The following is a 22,413-nucleotide window of genomic DNA, read 5'->3' as shown; positions in this document are numbered from 1 at the left end:
TTACAATGGGCACTATTTAAATTCGTTGCCAGAGGATAATGAAATTTATTACGGAAACAACAGCAGGTAGGTCAGTTAGGCTGTCTGGTTATGTATGCAAACTAAGAATAATTAACTTAAGATGATAGCCCCGACGTGAATTGTCGGGATTCTATTCACCGTGCCTTTCAAAAGGAGCAGAGGGCAGCGTGGAGCCGGGGGATGTGAGCTAAACGCACGGGTATGTCGCAAGTGAACAAGCGTAAATTCGTGTGACTTCAGAACACATCTGGAATTTTAGCATAAAAATGGTCAATTTATTAAAGATGACATCAACGCTAACCGCTGTTTTACTCCTAACGACAATCTGGCTGATAGATGGAACTTATTGCCTTCCATGGTCTCTACAATCACCGGGTTAGTATGTCTGTCGGTGTAAAGATAATATGTTACTTGACTTTTTTTATAATTGATTTCATTATTATAAAAAAAAAATGCACGTGATTATTTCCTTAAATCTTATTTTCAATGTGTTTATTTTTTGTGTGTAGTCGTAGTTACCTCTACCGTAAATGAGGATATTTGGACATATTTACCTTTGTTATATATAGTGTATGATTTATTGCACAATAAGGGTTGTCCAAAACAACTTTAAAAGAGACATGTTAACGGCTATGGTATCGTGATTAAAGATAATTTACATATTATTCTCTCCAATGCTGCTACACATAGAATAGATAAACAGTAATGCTACACATTACTAGTAGATCGTACAGTTTTGTTTGAAAATGATGCTACACAGAGAATAGAAAAACAGCACTCATACCGATCTTTTCGTTAGGTTTACATGGAATTAATTAAATCCAAGTACTTATATTGTCTTTAAGAATTCGTTCTTTTCATATCATTGATAAATATCAATTGCGCGTGGTTTCTTGGTGAAATCCATTTATCATGATTATGACATATTTTACAGATTCAACATGCAGTGAGCACTGTTTTACGGGATGCAGCCCTGACACAGGTATCTGTGATGACTGTGTTGGAGGATGGTACGGTGATCTCTGTCAGTTCGCCTGCGATGAAAACTGTGCCTTGTGTAATCGCACTAATGGTGAATGTATTGAATGTTCTCGTGGTTGGTATGGAGAGTTTTGCGACCTCGCATGTGAAGAAAAATGCCAGTCTTGTGACATTATTAAGGGTAGCTGTCAAAAATGCAAGGCAGCTCGATGGGGACCGGATTGCACCAAAAACTGTCATGAAAACTGCATTTCTTGCGATATAGCGACAGGAGAATGTCGTTCCTGTAATGAAGGTTATTACGGTATCAACTGTACAGAGACATGTGGACATTGCTGGAAACGAGACTGTGGTCGGATATCCGGCGAATGCGTTTACGAGTGTGAAGAAGGGTGGTTTGGTGCCAGATGCAAAGATAGATGCCTAGAAAATTGTTCTGTGTGTATCGATCAAGACACATGTTCAATATGTCATCCAGGTTTGGCAGGAATTAAATGTGATATAAAATGTCCCAGTGTATGCAGTGAGTGTATGTACGACCCTACGTCTGACCTGGTATCATGTACTGCGTGTTCTGCTGGCCTCAAACTTCCGGCAAAGGACTGCATATGTCGTGATGATATGTGTCTTGAGTTTAGCAAGGACAAAAGTGAATGTACCAAATGCAAAAATGGAACAGTTCAGTATTTGGGTACATGTTGTCCGTGTGCTCACTGCAGCGGAGGCAATGACAATTGTCATAGTACTCAAGGTTGTACAAAAGGATGTGAAGAAGGGTTTTACTCCACAGAGTCTGGATGCGATTTACCATGTGGGGACAAACACTGTACTCTTTGCCAATTGACACGAGGTAATGCCAAGATATGTACTTTGTGCGAGGACGGGTGGTATCCTAACAACGAAGGGTGCAATGATTGTAGCGAAAACTGTGCTGGGGACGGTCACCCTTGTAACAACGAAACAGGTGTTTGTTTGAATGGGTGTAATGAAGGATGGCATAGCAATCACTGCGACTCAAAGTGCAACGAGACATGCGTCATTTGTGACAATGATCAAGGTATTTGTAAGTCATGTGATCTTGGCTATTGGGGCATTCAGTGTGAAAACCTATGTCCAGATAACTGTAAACTGTGCAATATCACGAGTGGAGCTTGTTTTATCTGTGAAAAGGGCTACATTGGACCAAACTGCACTGACGCATGTAGAAACTGTAAAGAAGAACAATGTCAGTTAGACACTGGCATATGTATCGTAGGATGCAAGGAAGGTTGGTTTGGCGATGCATGCAGTCAGCGATGCCCACCAGGTTGTCTTTCTTGTGATAACCCCGAATCCTGTCAGGAATGCTTGCCAGGCTTGACTGGAAATCTGTGTAAGCAGAAATGTCCACAAAAATGTAAAGAATGCTTTTATGATGATTTTACTGAAGAAGTGCATTGTGAAAGCTGCATCAGTTCATATGACGTAGAAGAAAAGTCATGTGAGTGTACAAATTCAAAATGCAAAGAATATGAAACAGATACAAAGCGATGTAAATCATGCGAGCAAGGTTGGTTTCCGTACATGCACTCTTGCTGTCCATGTTCCTCATGTGATCAAGGACAAGGCATATGTCAGCGTATAAATAAGTGTTCCGATGGGTGTGGTACAAATCCTAAAAGCTCAGAGATTTCAGGATGTAGTACAAAATGCGCTGTTTCTAATTGCGATTGGTGTGAAGTAAACAGTACGGGATCTGAGAACTGTCTAATGTGTTCCGAAGGATGGTACCCCACCATTCATGGATGCCAGTCTTGCAGTAGTCATTGTGCTGGGGCTGGTAGAAAATGTGACAATATTTCCGGAATTTGTCTTCAAGGATGTCGACATGGATGGCACGGCGGGCGTTGTTTGACCAGATGTAATGAACATTGTGCACAATGTAACGAGAAATTGGGTCTATGTGAAACATGCGACTCTGGTTTCTGGGGGGATGAGTGCGAAAACACTTGTGAAGAAGGATGCAAACAATGCACGTCAACTATGGCCGAGTGTGGATCGGATAAGACCTATTGCAATCGAACATCTGGGTACTGTCTATACGGGTGTAATCCAGGACTATTTGGCGAAACGTGTGATACCCACTGTAAAAGATGCAAACTTGATAAGTGTGACCAAGAGAACGGCCAATGCCTATCGGGTTGTATAAAAGGCTGGAAAGGACTTCACTGCGATGGTAAGGACATTTTATCATTATGTTTATGATAGTTCCAAGGTTATCATGTAGATGATCATACACATTTAAAGCTGTTTATCTTAACTTTAATGCAGAAGATAAGAAATGTTAATGATTTATCCTGGCTCAGAGATGTTTCTATTTGCAAGGTTAGACTCATTTCTAAAATAAAAAATGCAATTGAACAACTGAATTGAAATCCCCGAGTAGCATAATCGATCAACCATAAAATTGTAAATATATAAATTACGAAATGCGTCAAAAAGGTGTCTAATACTATATGTGCATGACGGAACCAACATTGCAAAATCATGTTCAGAGATATTAACAGCTGACTTCACAAACGCTTCCAAATACTAATCAAAATAAATAAGGACTTCTGTAAATAGGGTCAATTGCCTTCTTCCAAACGCAACAATATCACAAACTACTATAGTCCGCCTTAAGTCTTGTAGCATCGTATCAAATATTTTAAGTTTGATAATATATACATTTCACTGTTGTAAACGGTATATAATCATATACTTTTAAAACAAACACAAGATAGATTTTCTAACAATGCAATATTACTTCTATAACCTTATGATTAGTATCACATTAAGGAGATTTCTTCAAAAAAAAAAAAAAAAAACCGTAGAGGAAATGTCAGTTGCATGATCAGAATAGAAGCTGAAAACTGACATACTTTTGAAGCAGGTATCAGGACAGAACATTTTCATTGTCAATATTTTGTGATACACTGGTATTTTAAAAATAACCGTTTTAGATAAAATAGAAATCATCTGTTAAATAAATTAACAATTTGATACGGCAAGCCAAAGTAAGTAAATCTTCAATGTTTTATGGCAAGGAAAACCTAATGTATTATACAATAATAAATTCATTGCCGAAATGTACACCGCGTTGAAGATAGTTATTAGTATGATCGGTGTAAAAAATGTTCTGTAGTATTTAAGACAATGTTCCAAAGGATACCGTATATAAATTCAGGTATATAAGTTGATCTTTATAGGACTTTTGATAAACATTTCGGATGCTAATTTTCGAATAAATAATTTACTATTTTAGGAAAGGGCTGCATTTGATATTGCATGACGTACTGATTTACATATATATGAATATAGATTTTGCTTCTGTATCTTTGTATGCAATCAGTGAGCGTTATCTTACTTACCAAACGAAGCTAGCGAGATAGTGAAAACCAAACCACAGGCACATAATTAATGAAATATGAACGGTTTAAACACGACACAAACATTTCAAAAGAATGTATAAGTTGTTTACTGTGCTATGTTAGATAAGGAAATGTGTTCATCATATTAAAATGGCCTTTGTCACGACGACGAGACTCGTCATGAGTAGCACGTGACACTGACAGGGCCATTCTGACAAGGTTCACGCATATATGAATACCAATCCGGGCGTTTATGGCTGTACCGTATACTACAACAGAGTCTATACGCTGTCGTCTCTCCACATGATGAGTCGTGTTTGACCTCATTTCTCAAAAAGGAATCAGTATATTGTTCCATGTACGAATGTTAATCTTAAACACATTTCTCAGGGCGTGTGTCAGACGAAAGTTTTTACTCCGAAAGAAAAGCTACATGGGCGCCGTGACCGGTCTCTGATCTATTGTTCACTCCCAGTTCATTTACGTCATCTGTCACCAAAAGAAACATCTAACTATTACTTTTATTAAGCATTCAAAACGTAACTTTATCATTAATATGACCACCCAGGTGAGCTAAGAGGATAAATTATTTAAAAAAAACTATTTTTGAACATAACAGATCGAGTAATGCTACGTAATGATTAATATTTTCAATGACATATCCCATCTTAATTTGAATAAAGGATGTAAGAAATCTCACTAAAATAAAGACTTTCCCAGTTGATATAAATGTATCGGTATCATCAATTATATGTACAAAATCAAGTCAATGTGCCCACGATTTATTTCTTGTGTGCGCGCATTTTCTACACTATTTAATATAAATCGCTTCTTATGCGTTTTATTGAATTAATCACATTCTCGAGCCATCAACCCCTGAAGTGCTATACATCTTGTATATGCTTCTTAGAGTTTTGTTGCAAAATAAAAAAATAAATTTTAACGACAATTATGAAGTTATAAGTAATCACGAGCTTCGCCATGAAATGACATTTATGTTGCTTATATTCTCAGAAATACATATGTAGGTTTTGTTCTCATTATAATAGAGATGGTATTCAGCTAATGTTTTTGCCATGCCTCCTTTTCAGTGAGAATTTCCAGCGGGTTCGAGCCAATGATGGGACCGGTCGTAGGCGGGGCGGTAGGAATGGGCCTAGTCATCATCATCATGATCGTAGCTTTCATCTGTTTCCTAAGGTGAGTACGGCCATACTTCTACAAATAAAACGTAGTTAACATACTAGTGTAGTTTTAGCTCATTTACTTCATGACAGTTGCCGAAAATATTAACAGTTCCTTCTTTTGCCATGTTTAATTTTAAATTTGATTGATTCATTGATCCATATATCCACACATCCACACATATGAAATATATAATTTTCTTTAATTACCTGGTATTTGCCTCACTGTATAGTTTTAAGGAATTTGTTTTGTTTTGTTTTCAGGAAACAGAAACTATCGGCATCTCTGAAAATCCGCAGACATCACCAACATCATCATCACCACGCAAATCATCATCCTCATCACCATAAGAAAAAAACGTCAAAAGGATAACAATTTTAGCCCAGAGACTTCCTGTTTTCATCTGTTCATCTCCATTACTTAAAGAAATAGGTCATATTGCGAGACGTTCTGATGAAATACGGTCAACAATTACGTAACCTTATTGTCAGATATGTCGATCTAAGATTACACCCTAGATATGTCGATCTAGCATTTCACTCTAGATATGTCGATCTAGCATTTCACCCTAGATACGTCGATCTAATATTACACCCTATATATGTCGATCTAGCATTTCACCCTAGATATGTCGATCTAATATTACACCCTAGATGTGTCGATCTAGCATTTCACCCTAGATATGTTGATCTAGCATTTATTATTAGATTAAGCCGACATGTATGCCTTTTTAAATACTCTGCTCTGTTCAAGCTTTGCCTGAATGTTTGTTTCTTACGAGAAGATGTACATTTTACGATAGACTGAAGAAGTTGAATTACTTGTCCATTTTGTCGATATAGATACCATTGATTGAGATAATCTAGCAGAGTGATCCTTTTATTGGATTTGTACTTGTTGTACCGAATAGGCAGGATTGCGACCGTCTCTACAAAATATTCCCTTAAAACATAAACCGATTATGTTTCTTTTTTTCATCAGCAAATAATGATTCTCTGCGTCGTCTTTAACCAACAACAGTTTGCTTGACGATTGAAGACTCGCAGTTCTACCATTTAGAACCGAGAAAGCGAACCAAGCGAATTGGTCCGGATCTAGATCTGCTGGTACGGCGCGTTCTATTACGAGTACAGCAAATTCGTACCAGTACCTGTTATACCAACCCGATAAGTGAATGCATGGCTTATGGAATGTGTTAAAACAGCTTTTTTCAGTTGATTTGTATATTTGTTCATGGACAAATGTTAATTTTTGTATGTTATCCAAAAATAAATTAGCCTCTTGTGTTGTGTATGTGTTTAGTATAAATATCTTGACAACAAAGGAAAGGAAAGTCAGTTCCAATGTTCAATGTGCACAGTGTTATATGTATTTCTTTATATAATGTACATCGATATATTAGTCCCGAATGGTGACTCTTAAATACAGTATTCATATGCTTTGTTTGTTTTACTTGTATATTACATGCATTTGAATCATTTTTATATGAATATATGGTATCGGACTAATGCAAGCACGAGTGACAATTTGTGGTGTGTGGTTCGATCTACAACAGGACGGTCTGGTTGTGTCATTGAGCCAGACAAACTTTACCGGAAATGGTCCGTTATAGCAAGCTAGGGGACTGCCGTATGATCAGTGAGGTAGCTACCAACTACAACAAAGCTATCCTACCCAACAAAGTGTCAAATACAACCATGGAAATAGATTACCTAAATGTCACAACAAAATGTTTGCTTTCTTCTCTGGTGTAATCATTTACGCAAATATAAAAGCCAGTAAAAAATGACATCTTTTAGAATGCTATAGAAAGTTACATGTAAAACTACAACAGATTTACTTCATATTTTCACAGGCATGCTTTTGTTCATATCAATCAATCCATTTTGTACAATTGAAATCATCTGTAAAATATTTCATAGACTAAATACATTTGAATTTAATATTCAACAAAACAAATGATAATTTTGTCACAACTTTCGATTTCTTTGATAAAAGGTCGGATCTTGATATCTGCATAGTTATGTACAGTGCATAAAAGTAAAAATCTATAAGTGTAGTAAAGTTTGGATTTTAATTACGGTTGAAAAATGAACGCGTTTGTGTTTTCTTGAATCAAATACGTGCAAATATGCTAACAACGAACCTTTCTCGTCTATTCCTAGTTAGAAACAGTGACCAGCTTTTCGTTGACATATACCGCATTTTGTTATTGTATAAGGCATTTGTTGGGCAAGATATGATTTCCGTTAAATAAAGTTGATATATATGCATGGATTAATTTTATGCGCAATAGTATGTTGTATAGGCGAATACCTGTATATACAGAAATAAATTGTCAACAATTATGTTTACATCTTCTGTTTTGATTTAAACATGTTAATTGGAGTTAGTCCCCTTTACCTTTTTCACGAGCAGCATTGTGTTGAATAATTTGTATTAATCCATTTTTTTTCATTTATTACATTTTGCGTTGTTTATAATGTATACTGTTGCTTCTTTGCAAAATAAGAACATCTTTTTTATTTTTTTCCGTTCTTGCATATAATTTCTATCAATCAAATGCTTTAAAACCATATGGGACATACGACGGATATAGGTGAGAAAACATGGTTGGTAGACATGAAAACGAAATGTCGATAGGAACGCTCACCGACAAACGCATGAATATGTGCTTGGGAGAAATCTAGGTCACATAACATATTTCAACAAACTAGAGATAAGAAAGATTAATAAGATAGTCAGCCACCACTAGTAAAACAGATCTGGGCCTTCGTTTAATTCGTACCTCACAGTTTCATTACTATAGTACTATAGTATCATCGATGGAAGATTGACGTTGACATCAACGTTGATGACACTGGTTATTTATAGCTTACATCTGTCAACATGAGAAAAATAGTTTTTGGTTTATAAAGTCTTTGTTGATATTCTTAACACGATGGTTATGGAGTGTATGTTTAGGTGCTATTCATTTGTATGTCTGATCTTTTGAAATGGTTTGGTCGTAAATTCTGCTGGTGGAGTTGATATCACCGATATTTGCTGTTACCCTGCATGTCACGAACACATTATAATGAATATTAGCATTGAGAACAAGAAGAAGAAAAAACACTTTTAATATTTGATTTGTTTAATTGAGAATATCACAGGTATAAATAAACCCTGTAACACTGATACAGCCTGAGTCGGTAACACTGCCAGCACAGCCTGACAACGGAAAGTCACGGGGTAAACGAGATACGGTGGAAAGGGGAGACAATTCAGTCGGTAAACCCTGTCAGCTGAGTCTTGACAACAGAATTCAATGGTTACATGGGCGATAAATGAAAGCCAACGGATTCGAAGACGGAGAGAGGAGACAATTCAATCAGTGTCATTGCTGGCACTCACTGGCAACAGTACGCCACAGATGACAGGAGCGACATAAACGGAAATGGGAGACAATTCAAACAAATAATGGAAATAAATAAAATAAAAAGGAATGTAAAACTTAAATACTGCTCTAAAGGAGATATCACTGAAAAATATAGAATTGTAAATACATCACTTGAGAATTAAATTAGAACATTTTGTACAGACACAAACAAGACATCTGTAGGATGTCGACAGCCTACACTGAGCTTTGGTTTTGCATATGTCCCATATTGTAAGGAATTATAATGCACTTTGATTGTTTAAGTAATCTTGCAAGTAAAAGTACAACATAAGGAAGTCATTGATTCAATGTTGTACACATCGTTTTCAATATAGTTTCTCGTTAATGATATGATGAGATACACCATTGATATAGGCCACTGTAATGAGCGTTGAGAAATGTATTTTATACACATGACATGATGTAACCGATGCTGAACTAAAGCAGCGGAGATGAAACCATGTCCGAATTGTGCCAATGTTCCTCCATTGCGATATTTTCCCCCTTTTCAGATGTATTGTTGTTATTTCCTGTCCCAGTATCCATATACGAATGTCCATTTGAGTTTTCCGGGAGTGAGTTAGGCATGATGACGTTTACATGGTTTCTGTTTCCAACAGAACCACTCCGCGTCTCACATGTGTACATATTACTGTCCATATCATCTATATCCAGCATTAAAGCAGCCCTTTCTACGATGTCCTGACCGGAACCAGCCCGGTCAACATTACGTAAACGCCGTTCATCAAACAGAATTCCGTTCGGACCATGCCGGATCTTGTTAGCAATGGGTGATTTGAGAAGTCTACTAGAATGTTGTCTCGGGGATTCCCCGCGTTCTAAAGTGGAAGAGAAATGCTTCGGAGAGTCACTTCTAATTGGGTTCACTTCACTTTCTCTTAGAATTTCCAGAATTGGTTGATCTGCCTTTTTCTGAATGTCACCATTGTTGTCTAAATACGACAAATCCGGAAGGGATTCTTCCAACATGTAATCATCGTTTATATGACGCAAATACGCTCGTCTGCTCTCACGTGCCCAGGGAGAATTGTATTTGAACAGTTCACTACACCGCCTCAGCCTCTCATGCCGAATAGAAGGGTCTTCATCTATTAGCCAGTACGTAAACAGCTCTCCCTTTCCCTAAAAAAGTCATTCATATAAAAAAAATTAAGACTTACAAACGATTTTGTTATGTTGAAGATATATATCGTTTTAACTTTAGATTTATTGATACTTCTGAATGGAAAGATTTTTGTATGTATTTTGTTGACTTTGAACTAGAAAAAAGTGTTATGCAAAATGTACATATCAGAAACTTCGAAATACTAATGTTTCGAAGCAAGATTAAAACATTTATCTTTTATCACTCATAAATATTCAAGCTCTTCTCTAACAACACTTTTTTATCATTAGATAATGGCGTTACAACCTCAAAATAGCATTCGTCTTCTCTATATATTGTAGTGAGGAAGTAAGAACACATTTAAGTATGGGTGCATGCTTTGGTTGTTGAACTCACCTTCATGCTGACTAAACCTCGTTCTGTCATCGTGTACCCTCCCTGTTTTTCCAGCAATACCTTGCATTCCTTGCTACAGTGGATCTTTAAAGCTAAGAACGGATTAAAGAGAAATATAATTAGTTCGAATGAAGTCCCTAAACGCAAAATCATTCTTATATTTCCATTGTATTATACATACCATTATATTTCAATATAGTCAGATCATCAAAAAAAATAGCATAAAAGCATTTGAAAGAGTGCAGCAAGAATGAGGTCAGGTTCCAACAATAACACAGTGTTAACACGTTTAATATGTTTATGAAGTTTAGGATTCCAATATACTGAAGCAACATTAATCCCATATAACTACTTAATAAATACATATGTAAACTTAAAGGCACCAACAGAAGATGACATGCATAAGGTTGAACCCCGCAGTCACTACTTGTACTTTAATACAAAACGACACATGATATCGTCAATGTTGTGTTTTTGTGAGAACATTATCATGACACTGACCTTCACCGTTGGATTCCATCCTTGAAGCCGTGTTCACGGTATCTCCAAACAATGTATACCGGGGCATCGTCAACCCAACAACTCCCGCCACACACGGCCCTGAAATTAAACATCGTGTTATGTCGATAATAACAATTCTTACTGAAGACGGACTGCATATGTAGGAGATCTGCGTATATAGTGAATACAGTTGAATTCCTATTCATCTATGCTTTATCCTACTAGTATTTCAGACTACTGACTACTGACTACAGGCAAATATAATCACTTCAGTAAGAAGACAACTTGCGTAAAGAGATCACCTTTACAACGAATTCACCAGTTGTAAGTTACATCTATATAAAATAGCCCACCTGTAATAGGTAGTAACCATTACCAAGAGATCACCTGTTTCAACAGGCCATCTCTATTAAGAAGTTAATTGTATCATAAAGTGACCGCATGTGTTAATAAACCACTTCAGAAGTGACCTAAGAGAACCTATAACAACTCCGAGTTACGGATAATATCATTAAGAGAGCATAAACATTCCAAATATTCTTCTTGAAGTGTCCGCTGAATGCAAGCATAAAATAAATTCTTTCATGATGGTACACATAATACCAATCCAAATAATATTGACATATTTTGACAAGCATTATACATAACATTTCACATGTGAGTATCTTTACCAGAGTGTATGCCGATCCGTAACCGAAGTACTTCATTAGGTCGGTGACGAATTGTGAATTTCTTTATTGCTCTCAAGAGTTCCAATGACATTGATGCGATCTCACCAGCATGATTGTCGCCATTTCGGTTGGGGATTCCACTGACTACCATGTAGGCGTCACCTATTGTCTCTACTTTGTACACGTCATAGTTCCGGATTATGGAGTCGAAACACGTGTAAAGGTCATTCAGCAGGTTAACGACCTACGTAAACATACAGGTTAAAATGATACACATTTTAGAAAATTAATTCTATAATGTAATTGATTTGGCAACATACATAATGCATAAATGACCAAACGACAATTTAACAGCTGAACATTATATGTTAAAGTTTTAAAATGTTTTGTAACGTAAATCAACGCATTAATGGACATACACATTGTATTTATTTCATACTATGCACTGTAACACATACATATATGCTATATTATATATGCGTAGATAGCTGTCGTATTCATTATACACCCAACAAAAACATGTTTCAGCGGATAATCTTAAATGTAAATTATTTGCCTGTGGCGATATTTGTAACATGATAAACCTATAAAAATCATAACTAATTAGTCACGGAATTTCTTACCTCCATTGGCGTACTCTCCGCAGACAGTCGCGTAAATTCACATATATCACTGAAGTATATTGTGACGGACTGGAAGGACTCGGGCTCTACATACTCTGCTCTCTTCAGCTGTTCAGCAATGGAACTATAACACAGCACGTTACGTCATATACATGTATATATTCCAAGACTAATGACCTAAGCAAATATGTATCGCGAAATGCTCAAAACTTTGATTGAAAAAACCCAGTATAGTTTGGGTGTTTCTAGAACAGGGATTTAGCATGTTGTTAAACACCCTATATAAGGATTTATATTTATTTGATACCATTTGAAAGGTTTATGGTCTAACTCATCATCTCAATTGGCAATATTCTAGTTCCTTGTGAGGAATGAAGTGGGTCAATGCTTGTTGAAATGCTTAGTGATACCATTGTCAACACCCTCATTACGAAGACATGACTTAATCTTGATTTGACCAAGACTTACATGGCGGGTATCATAGATGAAGCTGAAGAATTTCCGTAAAACTTGACTCTATCCTATTTCTACATTATCAACTATATCCTATATTATGTCATATTTTGCCTTCGTTTTATTAATTTTATGGTTTCGTTTGCATGTACATATTCTCTGTTTATACATATGTTTTTTTCATAATCTTTTTACCTTCCACAAAATTCAGGATATATGTCTGCTAAGCACCACATAACAACAGAATCAATTTTAACATGAATGTATATATGATACGTCATGATATATGTATACACTGCTCACCTAGGTAGCATACGGTGCAGTAGGGCCTCTGTCTTTTTCTTTTCCTCCACCAGCTGGTCTGTACGGGCTTCAACCAACTCCTCGAGATGTGACTGGTATTTTTCCATCATCGTCATCATGTTATCGAAGATGTTCCGCTTCCTGTAACAGTAGTGCCAGTACAACTTTATGCTGTACTTTTCATAATACCATATCATACAGCTGTGTTTCCCTTTATAAATTTTGAATTAAGAGTGACGAATATTCGAAACAAAACTGAGGCATACAGACATTTGAAATACGTTATCGCCTAACATATGAAGATTATTTATCATATTTTTAGCAGTGAAATATCGAAAATTATTCGTTCTACAAAGCAAAAGTGATATTTTTTTCATTAGTGAAAAATGATACTTTTTCTGATATTTTTCACTTTTTCTGATTTGTCGAATCGTAGTATGTAGGTGTATGGAGAGTAACCGTATGAGTTTGCTATTTTTCAAGCATGTTTCTGTGTAAAGTATTCAACTTACATCCCCTTCCGCATCGGAGACAGAGTTTTAGATATAACTCTAAAGTCAGGACGTAGTTCCGGATCTTCGTCCCAGCAACTGCGCATGCAGTCAATGACATATTGTTCACATTTGAGATACTTGGTATCTGGACGGAATATTGGACGACCTCCTTTCTTTACGTTGTCAATTATTTCTGGAAGAGCGTTGCATAAAATAAATAGAAATATTTATCACAAAATTTTAGATCCTTTTAGGAAATAAATCAAACACATTTCTGATAAGATATTACAAAAAATTTTTTAATATATAGTATATGATTAGAAGTTGTCTCTCCTTACCTTTCGGCGACATATTACAGTAGCCGTAGGGACCAGCCCTCCCAATAATCTCATGTAGTATGATTCCGAAAGAATAAACATCCCCTTTCTGTGACCCACTTTTGTTAAGGTCACGGATATGTTCAGGAGCTCGCCAGAATGAATCTGATAGAAGAATAACATAACATTATCACTTTAGCACGTTGCTAATAAATTCATCCAACGGGCAATTTCCAAAGACAATGCTTATAGCTCTGATTAACTGTTTCAATTATTTGCTATTTAATATATGTTTTTGTTTATTTCTTGTAATGTATTATAAACTATCAATGAAATAAATTTTGATATAATTGTAGGTCTGTTGAACAAGTTTATGTCGATTATACAGAAACCAATTATTTACATTTTATAAAACTTATTGATACATATAATTATTATCAATGATGATGAAGTGAAATGTATTTACTCCTATAGAACGCGTGCTCGTCTTCCATTTTGTATGTCCCAGCCCTCACTTCCAGTAGTCCGAAATCTGCCACTTGTAACGCCCAGCGGCTATTGACCACACAATTTGAACTCTTCAGGTTTCCGTGAACGTTAAGTTCGGACCCATGCAGAAATGACATTCCCTTGAGAAAATAATGTAAAAATAATTAATAAATATCGTTGTCAAAATAATTGATATTACCTATTGCATATACAATATTCATAACTGCAAAAGGAAATTATCCAATTTGCTTTTATTTAACTACTTAGGGTAACTACCTGTAAATAAGGGTTTGATTGAGCATCAAGAGGATAAACTTGGGAAAAGCAGAAGGTTACATAGTTATACACCCCTTTAACGTTTCACACAAGACGTCGTTCTAGTAAAATTACTGGAGACACCAATTAAGGAAATCATGGCCCTGCATACTGTTCCGTTTGATGTGCGTAGCATTATAAATGGGGCTTTTCCGTAAAGAATATAACTTCATCCTTTTGAATGGCCATTTTTTATCTGCATTTCTGTTGGTGTTACTCAATTAATGTGTTGAGATGCATAAAATATCAAAACGGACAAGGAAATGAACGTGGGGATTTCACCTATAACATAGATATACAAGTTACTGCTTCTTGAGTGAGATCAGATTATCAAGGCTTAGAGCTGTAATGAAATACGGTAGGCCCTTTTACTTATAATTAAGGGACTTAGAAAAGTCAATATATTTTATAAATCTAATATATAGATCTACTCGTACCTGTATTATATCCTTTACTAGCGATGCAATGAACATTTCATCCAGCTTGATGACCTCGTTTTCCAATATGTCCTTTGAATAAGAAAAATATTCCTAATGCAACTACATTCTCACTAAAACGTATTTACCTGGCGGATCGTGCTTCTTTATACAATAATTGAAAAAAATTATATGATACATGTGTATATCAAATTTGCATTATAGTTTTATTGGACCAGTATGCGATGTATTAATTTGAATATATATATGTATATGGATTTGAAATTCATAGAAACTTACGTCATGTGATGCATTTATACATAAAGGCCATATATGTATACATTACACTTCGGGAAAACAACACTTACCTGTAGACTGCCTTTGATGCAGTACTCGGTGAGCAGGATAAATGTGGGAGGATTAACACATGCTCCTATAAACGGGTTAACGTTATTGTGCCGGATGTCCCGCATCTAAAATTAAAAAAAATATATTCGTGATATCCTTTACTTATTTCATTCACTCGAGCTAATTTCTAACACCCCACCTTGTTTCTTACAAATAAGCAAATATCTAAAATATAATTTCTCACCAAGTTTGTAGATCTTTCTCAAAATCAAAATAATTTTCTTAATAAATGATATAAAATAGTTCCCTATTCCACTGTATTATTTTAAGATATTGTAAATCTAGTTAATGTACCTCATTTAGAATCATTAAATATATTAAGGTTTGTTCAACAAGAAATATTAGATATTAGAAACTGACTATTATTAATTTGATGTCTGAAGTTTTAAACAGCCGCATTTATTTTTCATACTTTCATTTCTGCCATGTCAATTTTAGGTGATTAAACAAAAAGAGGTAAGTAAATTCATTTGCATTAAATATTAGTGCCTATAAAATATGTGCCCGATCCCTAACCCACCGTTTTCATTTCTTTCTGCATCTTGCGGCTCAACACAAAGTCCTTCTTTTCATAAATTTTAAGAGCCACCATTTGCCCCTTATAAGTAGCCGTCCTAGTGTAGATTTGAGTAAACGACATCCTTGAGTCAAACGACTGCTGGCTGTTCAGGGATATCTGTGTGTAATAATCAATATACATAAATGTAACACATGATGTATGCCATACAAATGTATTGTTTCTGGTATCACAACATATCAAGTTGCCTTCAAAGGAAAATCAGGTTGAAAGAAGAAATGCTATGTCGAGAAAAAACCGGAAAAAAATGAATGACATCAAGTTTTCTATTACCACTGAAAGCATTAACCGTACCATATCAATCTGATTTCGCAGGGTCCACTATATATTGAAGGTCTTATAATATATGTAATCTGATATATCTCAAGTATTTAGGTGTATGACATATCAAAGTTGAATACCACTTTTTGTCATGAAATAATAGGCAGGAAAGGAATATAATTCTTAGTGAAAGACACTTTTCGCTATGGCTTTGACACGTTTGACTATTGAGTCAGGCGGGTGTTTATTGATGACGTTTCAATAGTTTAAAACGTTTGGTCTCGTGCTTACCTTGCTACTTAGGCTGTCGCGGCGTTCATGTGGCGAGGAAGAATGATTTGGCATGTGTATCTCTGATATAGGGATTTTCCACAGAAGGCCTGCAATTTCTTGTTCATAACGCCAGTTCCTAGAAATAATCAAGAAAATATCAATTCCTAGACAATAACATTTCAGTGATACTTTAATAGGTGATTATAATTACATTTTATTGTAAACATGGTGGTATGACATTTTGAAATTATTCACAAGTGAGAAATGCCACGAACTATCTAATGATTTTAACTCTGCGTAATGCAGTAAAATGTCTTTACTAAAATTTTATTAGGTATCATCATAGCTCTGATGACTAGTACAAACCTCCGAGGTATCTAATAACCGGTTATACGCCCGTACGTGAATACAAGAATGTCTACAAGCAGGGATATGATTAGCTGTATTAGACTTACCGATACACAACCGAAGCTATGATAATTGCCACCATCGTTATACCTCCAAGGACACCACCGATGATTTCCAGTGTGTAGCCTAATTCAAAACAAATATTTCAAAAGGTCGATATGGAAAATAAGACGGTTATAGATTATTTCTAAGCCAGTAAACACAATAACTGTATCCATGTACGGATGTTTTTCGTTTTTTTTAACGCTGAGTCTCGAACTTATTGTTTGATGCATTATATAATTAAAGGATGATAAATAGAAAATTTTACAAATCATAATTTTTTCCGTATTCTTGATTTCACTTCACGTGTCGTGATACATATGACATATGTATTCCCATAAATATTGTCCTGAAAATATTCTAGAGAAGAAAATCAAGAAAAGACTTCTTCTATAAAAGAAGGCATGCAAAGTACACGTCAACCTAGCCAATTCAAGAGTCGTTTGAACCGATTCTTGCGCGATTTATATCAACTATACTGGAATATAACGAAATAGAACGCACACATTGTTATTGCTATTTCAGTTCGTCTAACTTTCTTGCAACAGTATTTTATGTTGTTTGAATATAATTTGATGTTCGCAATATCCCAAATCTTACCTTTTACAGGAATGCACTTTTCTCCTCTGTAGCCACACGCAGGCTGATCAATCGGGGGTTCCCCTGTTACCCAGTCAACAGATTGTCCAGGGAAAAATCTAAGCACCTGCATTTGATATTTAAAATGTTTTACTAGAAATGTATTCCATGTGTACCTGTGCAATATACTCAGACATATAAGAATGAATTAGTTGATATTAAAGTCAAACTGAAGTTATTATTTTGGGCGTTTGTAGTCAAAATTAAGACAGAAAGAGATAGCAGTTTCTTGGATTCCAATCCTCAACATGTTAGCAATTATCGAAATCTTAGAAAGTGACATGCGCTTTGAAAATTCTGAATTGAGAAAACGGCTAAGGTACTCCAGATGTTATTGGCAACTTCGTCTCTTTTATAAATGTTGCGAAATGTGTGTTTTAATCTTTTTTAATACATTTTTAGCTACATTTGGATCGTGACTTTGTTAGGGCCAATGTAAGGTTCAAACGTTATTTATAGGTCTCATACCGAAGGTATTGTCCCGATGTTGATACTTCTTTGAAACAACCTACCTATCAAATCCGCTTTCCAGCAGCATATCGATATACAGTGCAAAATTTAGGGGAAATTTTTGCTACATTCATATAGCTAACTCTTGTGACATTCGTACATTATACGAGTTACTGCTAATCCGTTATAATACATGTATATACAGCACGAATAAGGCTACAACCACATCTGTCAACCAATTTTCTGGATCGTTCATTCACTAAATATATCAAGAGATTTTGCTAAGTTCTCGGATTCAAATGCAACAATTCTGTAACTTTTATTGATTAAATGATTGTTCAATAGTTTCGATGTCTAATTCTAAGTCGGATGTCAATCACGGCCATTAGAAGCCAATGGATGATCAAACTACAACAATCCGTAGACAACGGAGATTTCTGGGTAGACACATAATTACGATATCTAATACTTTTGATCAAGTGTTTTGTTTCTGTGTGGTACGTCAATATGTTTGGTCCCATTACTGAACATGGTACCAACAATGTACGTCACGGAATAAATTTCGTCTTTTTTCTATTGTAAGGGTAAATAATTTACCATCACGCCAAAACATATGCAATATAAAGAGTAAAAAGATGTGAATTCTATCAGAGAAGGACGGAAACCTATCAATATATATCTGCAATTTCTAATGTAATGCTGACTTACGTGGTGACCAGTTGCCATTTCAAAATGCCCCACAGGCAACATAGAGTAGGACGCAGACTTAGTGACAAATGGAACACGAGCCAGTAATGTGTAGTTGCCCTCAGCATCACCGTTCCTGTCTATCTTTGTCGTTACACCTAGGATACCTATGGAGAAGGAAATATTCACGGTAACATCAAGTATCTGATTAGGTTATCTTTCAAATGAATGTATGTGCATTAACATATCACTTAATTGCTTCCTAAGTAAGTAGTGTATCTTTGTATATCGTTTATTGTCAACAATGATAATGTATGTATTTGCAGTCACCATATTGATATCATTTCCTTGTATGACATAACATTTTGCAGGCTTGCTTCTGAGTATGTTTAGCGGTTATGACAACCCCGTTTCGATCTTTGAGATCATGACGTTTCGTGTTGTGAGTTCGCCTAGGTTTACAAGGTAGGTGTCATCAAAATAGGAAAAAGTCAAATTCTTGAACGCCTTCAATCATCCCATGTTATTTGTGCAAGTCTGATTTATTTCATTTATTTTGAGTCACAGTTGCAACAGAAACCTATTAATTTTCATTCTAACCCATTAAACATACTTTCATACTCTCTTGACAGTATTCTATTGATGATTGCTGTTCCGTTTATGATGCTCCCTCCCTTGTCCAACTCCTCCTGAGCAGCCCGTGCGTACAGCATCACAGCGTCATATAGGTAGGCAGCATACACGGTGATCTAAAGATATTAACGAACATTATATATGGCAAAGAGACTAACCTAACACCGGCAGTATAAAAATGTCGTTAAAATGTCATTGTTACGGAAAGGGGTTGTAAAATACTTAATCAAAACCGCTAGATCATTGATGTATTTGGATTTCTTTTAATAAGGATTTTTTCTCATTTGTTTCCAAAATGAATACATATTCCAGAGGACATTTTAATCTTACTCTATTTAATTAAATGTTCGATGATTACAAATCAGTGACTTTTTTCAATAGCTTTGATATCAAACGCCCACAACACCTATTAATTAAAAGGGAGCGTAATGCTTGTTTTAAAACAAATTGAAGACTGAAACATACGCTTCACCTCGCACTATTTATTGATTTTACATGTAAATGACGAACATTTTCCAGTAATTGCTTGAACTATATAAACTTAAACATCATCACAGAAGTTTCCTCATCAGAGGATTCCTGATTCATATCATGTAAATTTAATAAAAAAAATAAATTATCAATATGCAATATATCTGAATTACTTTTCATACGTTGACGCGCGCTCACCTTTTTTCTAATTCTAAATGGGTTAGGGAAATTAAAAGGTGGCCTTTCGTTGTAATCGTTGACGGTGATTTCAAAGTCTTCGTAGTCAGGGTTAGATGGAGGACTAGAGGTGATAATGAGTAAGGATCTGGAAGCCTCTATGTTTCTCGTGTCGTTCGGACTGTCAGTTGTGCCTGTATGTATAAAGAATGCATATAACCGAGTTGGTTACCTTTTTAATAATCACCAATAACATATGTTACCATGCGCGCCATTTTATGTTTTTGTGTGATACAGTGTTAAAGCGCTCTGATGCACAATGAGTGTTTGTTTCATTGGAAGCGAATACATAATATAGAAAAAATTTAACATGGGCCTATCACGCAGTTACACATGTACATATATATATATATATATATATATATATATTTGTTTCAATTAAGGATAAATTGCTGACAATAAAATCAATTATCAAAATAAGAATGACTATATACATGTTTCAATTTTACGAATCTTATAAAAAAGGGCTTGTTAACTAGAACTGTCGCTAGGTTGGCTGACTAATACCCCCGTAATCTGCACGAGTCAATGGTGAATTGGAACTATTAATTTGAGGTAAACTAAGAAAACCCAGTAATATAGTGACCAGTTGCCATAGCAACTATAATTTGAGAAAAGAAAGTGGCATGCACATCTACACATGGTCCTCTATATTTGTGTGAAGTTTCATTGAAATCGGGCCTTCGGTTTAGGAGGAGTTGTCCGGACAAACTTAAAGTTATGGTTCTTATCGGAAAACCTGTTTATAGTGACCAGTTGCCATAGCAATTAAAATTTTTGGGAAAAAGAAAGTGGTATGCACATCTACACATGGTCCTCTATATTTGTGTGAAGTTTCATTGGAATCGGCCCATCGGTTTAGGAGGAGTTGTCCGTACAAAATGTGTCAACAGACAGACTGACGGACGGACGGACAGACAGACAACCTGATTCCAGTATACCCCCTAACTTCGTTGCGGGGGTATAATAAGTAGCAATATTGTTTTGATAACCACAAAAAAGATATAAACATTGCTGTGATTGTTGTACAACAAAAGAAACAGCATTGTTACACATTCACATCACGTACGTCTGAAGTATTTTAGAGGTGCGTTTACGTCGAACATTCCATGGTCGACAAAAATGACAACATATTCTCCTGTGTCGAGCAGCCCGCGGTCGTAAAGATTCGTCATCAAATCCACAACACCATTTATATCTCCCAGGAAAACGTACACTGTAGGGACAAAGAGCATAAGAGCATTGCTGATAAAAATAATAGTTTCATAATGAAAATTAATGCATTTCACACTCCTTCATATTTGACCGACTTAATAAGACAGCTTTCTTACGCAAGAATGATACATCCTTTTTGTGGTAAGATTACCGGCAAAGATTGATGACTACTAGAATGAAAAGGTCTTTTTTGCTCTGTACACTGGCGTAAATCTCAGCATCAGCAGTCTAGTGTCATGTAGAGTCCTCGTATGTTATCGCTGATACGGAAAACATGCGTCTTGATATAAATTGCTTTCTCGTTATCTATGGAACTACAGGCGTCATTTTCTAACTCTTGTGACAATTTACGACAAAACAGATGTTATCTACAAAACTGAAGAAGAGCATGTCACATAAATCGCTCGTATCTTCACTTTTGCAAACATATTGTATTCATTGCCTTAAGTGTATATCCAATTGATACAAGAGGGTGTTGCCATTTGCAGATATATATAGGAACACTATACAACTCATTAATCTTGTACAAAGAATTGTTACTTTGAAATACCGCTAACGTGGGTTTTCCTATTGAGATTCAAATCTGTTGTTTAGGCGGAACATTGTCGCAGCAAATTTATTCAATACACTGATAGAAGTCATGATATTGTTATATTAGACAGATAGGGGGTAGATATACGGAGGCGATAGGGGTAAACATAACATTGAAATAGTGCAACGTTATATGGTGTAACAAAATAAATTCACGATTGAAATTAGTTTAAGCTTTTAGTAAGTAATTTGAGTTTATTTCAAAACATCTACATGCTGCCTTTATCATATTTGTCGGCTGGAAATATTCCAAGGTTTCATTGATGATGTATTATTGCAGTATTTCATTTCAAGTTTACAATATGTTTTTAGCATTGTCATTTTTTATTCCGTTTTCTAATGAAGAAAGTGATTACTGATCGAATAAGATTGGTGTATTATTATTGCCAGGAAATGGCACATGCCTGACAGTGACATCAAGCT

The 22,413-nt window shown here is 35.6% G+C and overlaps 2 protein-coding genes across 2 annotated transcripts in view; one reads left to right on the top strand and one right to left on the bottom strand.

Annotated features, from left to right (window-relative positions):
* The first annotated feature begins 57 nt into the window (after window positions 1–57).
* On the top strand, window positions 58–7,926 carry LOC117335522 (multiple epidermal growth factor-like domains protein 6). The gene is made up of 4 exons (XM_033895563.1): window positions 58–396; window positions 956–3,217; window positions 5,483–5,591; window positions 5,840–7,926. The coding sequence occupies exons 1-4, from the start codon at window positions 288–290 to the stop codon at window positions 5,946–5,948; spliced, it is 2,589 nt and encodes an 862-aa protein (XP_033751454.1). The 5' UTR covers window positions 58–287; the 3' UTR covers window positions 5,949–7,926.
* Window positions 7,927–8,691: 765 nt separating this feature from the next.
* The window catches only part of LOC117335512 (receptor-type guanylate cyclase Gyc76C-like), a 55,199-nt gene continuing 41,477 nt past the window's right edge, over window positions 8,692–22,413 (bottom strand). Inside the window, exons 5-23 of the mRNA XM_033895555.1 lie at window positions 21,254–21,400; window positions 20,146–20,318; window positions 19,457–19,592; window positions 18,865–19,010; window positions 17,668–17,773; window positions 17,073–17,151; window positions 16,636–16,753; window positions 16,027–16,182; window positions 15,467–15,571; window positions 15,120–15,191; window positions 14,345–14,507; window positions 13,900–14,043; window positions 13,580–13,754; window positions 13,068–13,208; window positions 12,312–12,435; window positions 11,689–11,932; window positions 11,018–11,116; window positions 10,517–10,608; window positions 8,692–10,137 (exon numbers count right to left, since the gene is read on the bottom strand). Of these exons, the coding sequence (XP_033751446.1) occupies window positions 9,433–10,137; window positions 10,517–10,608; window positions 11,018–11,116; window positions 11,689–11,932; window positions 12,312–12,435; window positions 13,068–13,208; window positions 13,580–13,754; window positions 13,900–14,043; window positions 14,345–14,507; window positions 15,120–15,191; window positions 15,467–15,571; window positions 16,027–16,182; window positions 16,636–16,753; window positions 17,073–17,151; window positions 17,668–17,773; window positions 18,865–19,010; window positions 19,457–19,592; window positions 20,146–20,318; window positions 21,254–21,400 (3,125 nt within the window). The 3' untranslated portion in view covers window positions 8,692–9,432. The remainder of the gene's footprint in view (window positions 10,138–10,516; window positions 10,609–11,017; window positions 11,117–11,688; window positions 11,933–12,311; window positions 12,436–13,067; window positions 13,209–13,579; window positions 13,755–13,899; window positions 14,044–14,344; window positions 14,508–15,119; window positions 15,192–15,466; window positions 15,572–16,026; window positions 16,183–16,635; window positions 16,754–17,072; window positions 17,152–17,667; window positions 17,774–18,864; window positions 19,011–19,456; window positions 19,593–20,145; window positions 20,319–21,253; window positions 21,401–22,413) is intronic.

The sequence above is a fragment of the Pecten maximus genome, chromosome 1, assembly GCF_902652985.1.
Source record: "Pecten maximus chromosome 1, xPecMax1.1, whole genome shotgun sequence".
In the NCBI taxonomy this organism is placed as follows: Eukaryota; Metazoa; Mollusca; class Bivalvia; order Pectinida; family Pectinidae; genus Pecten; species Pecten maximus.
The sequence above is the reverse complement of the archived record's forward strand: the minus strand, read 5'-3'. Positions and strand labels throughout refer to the sequence as shown.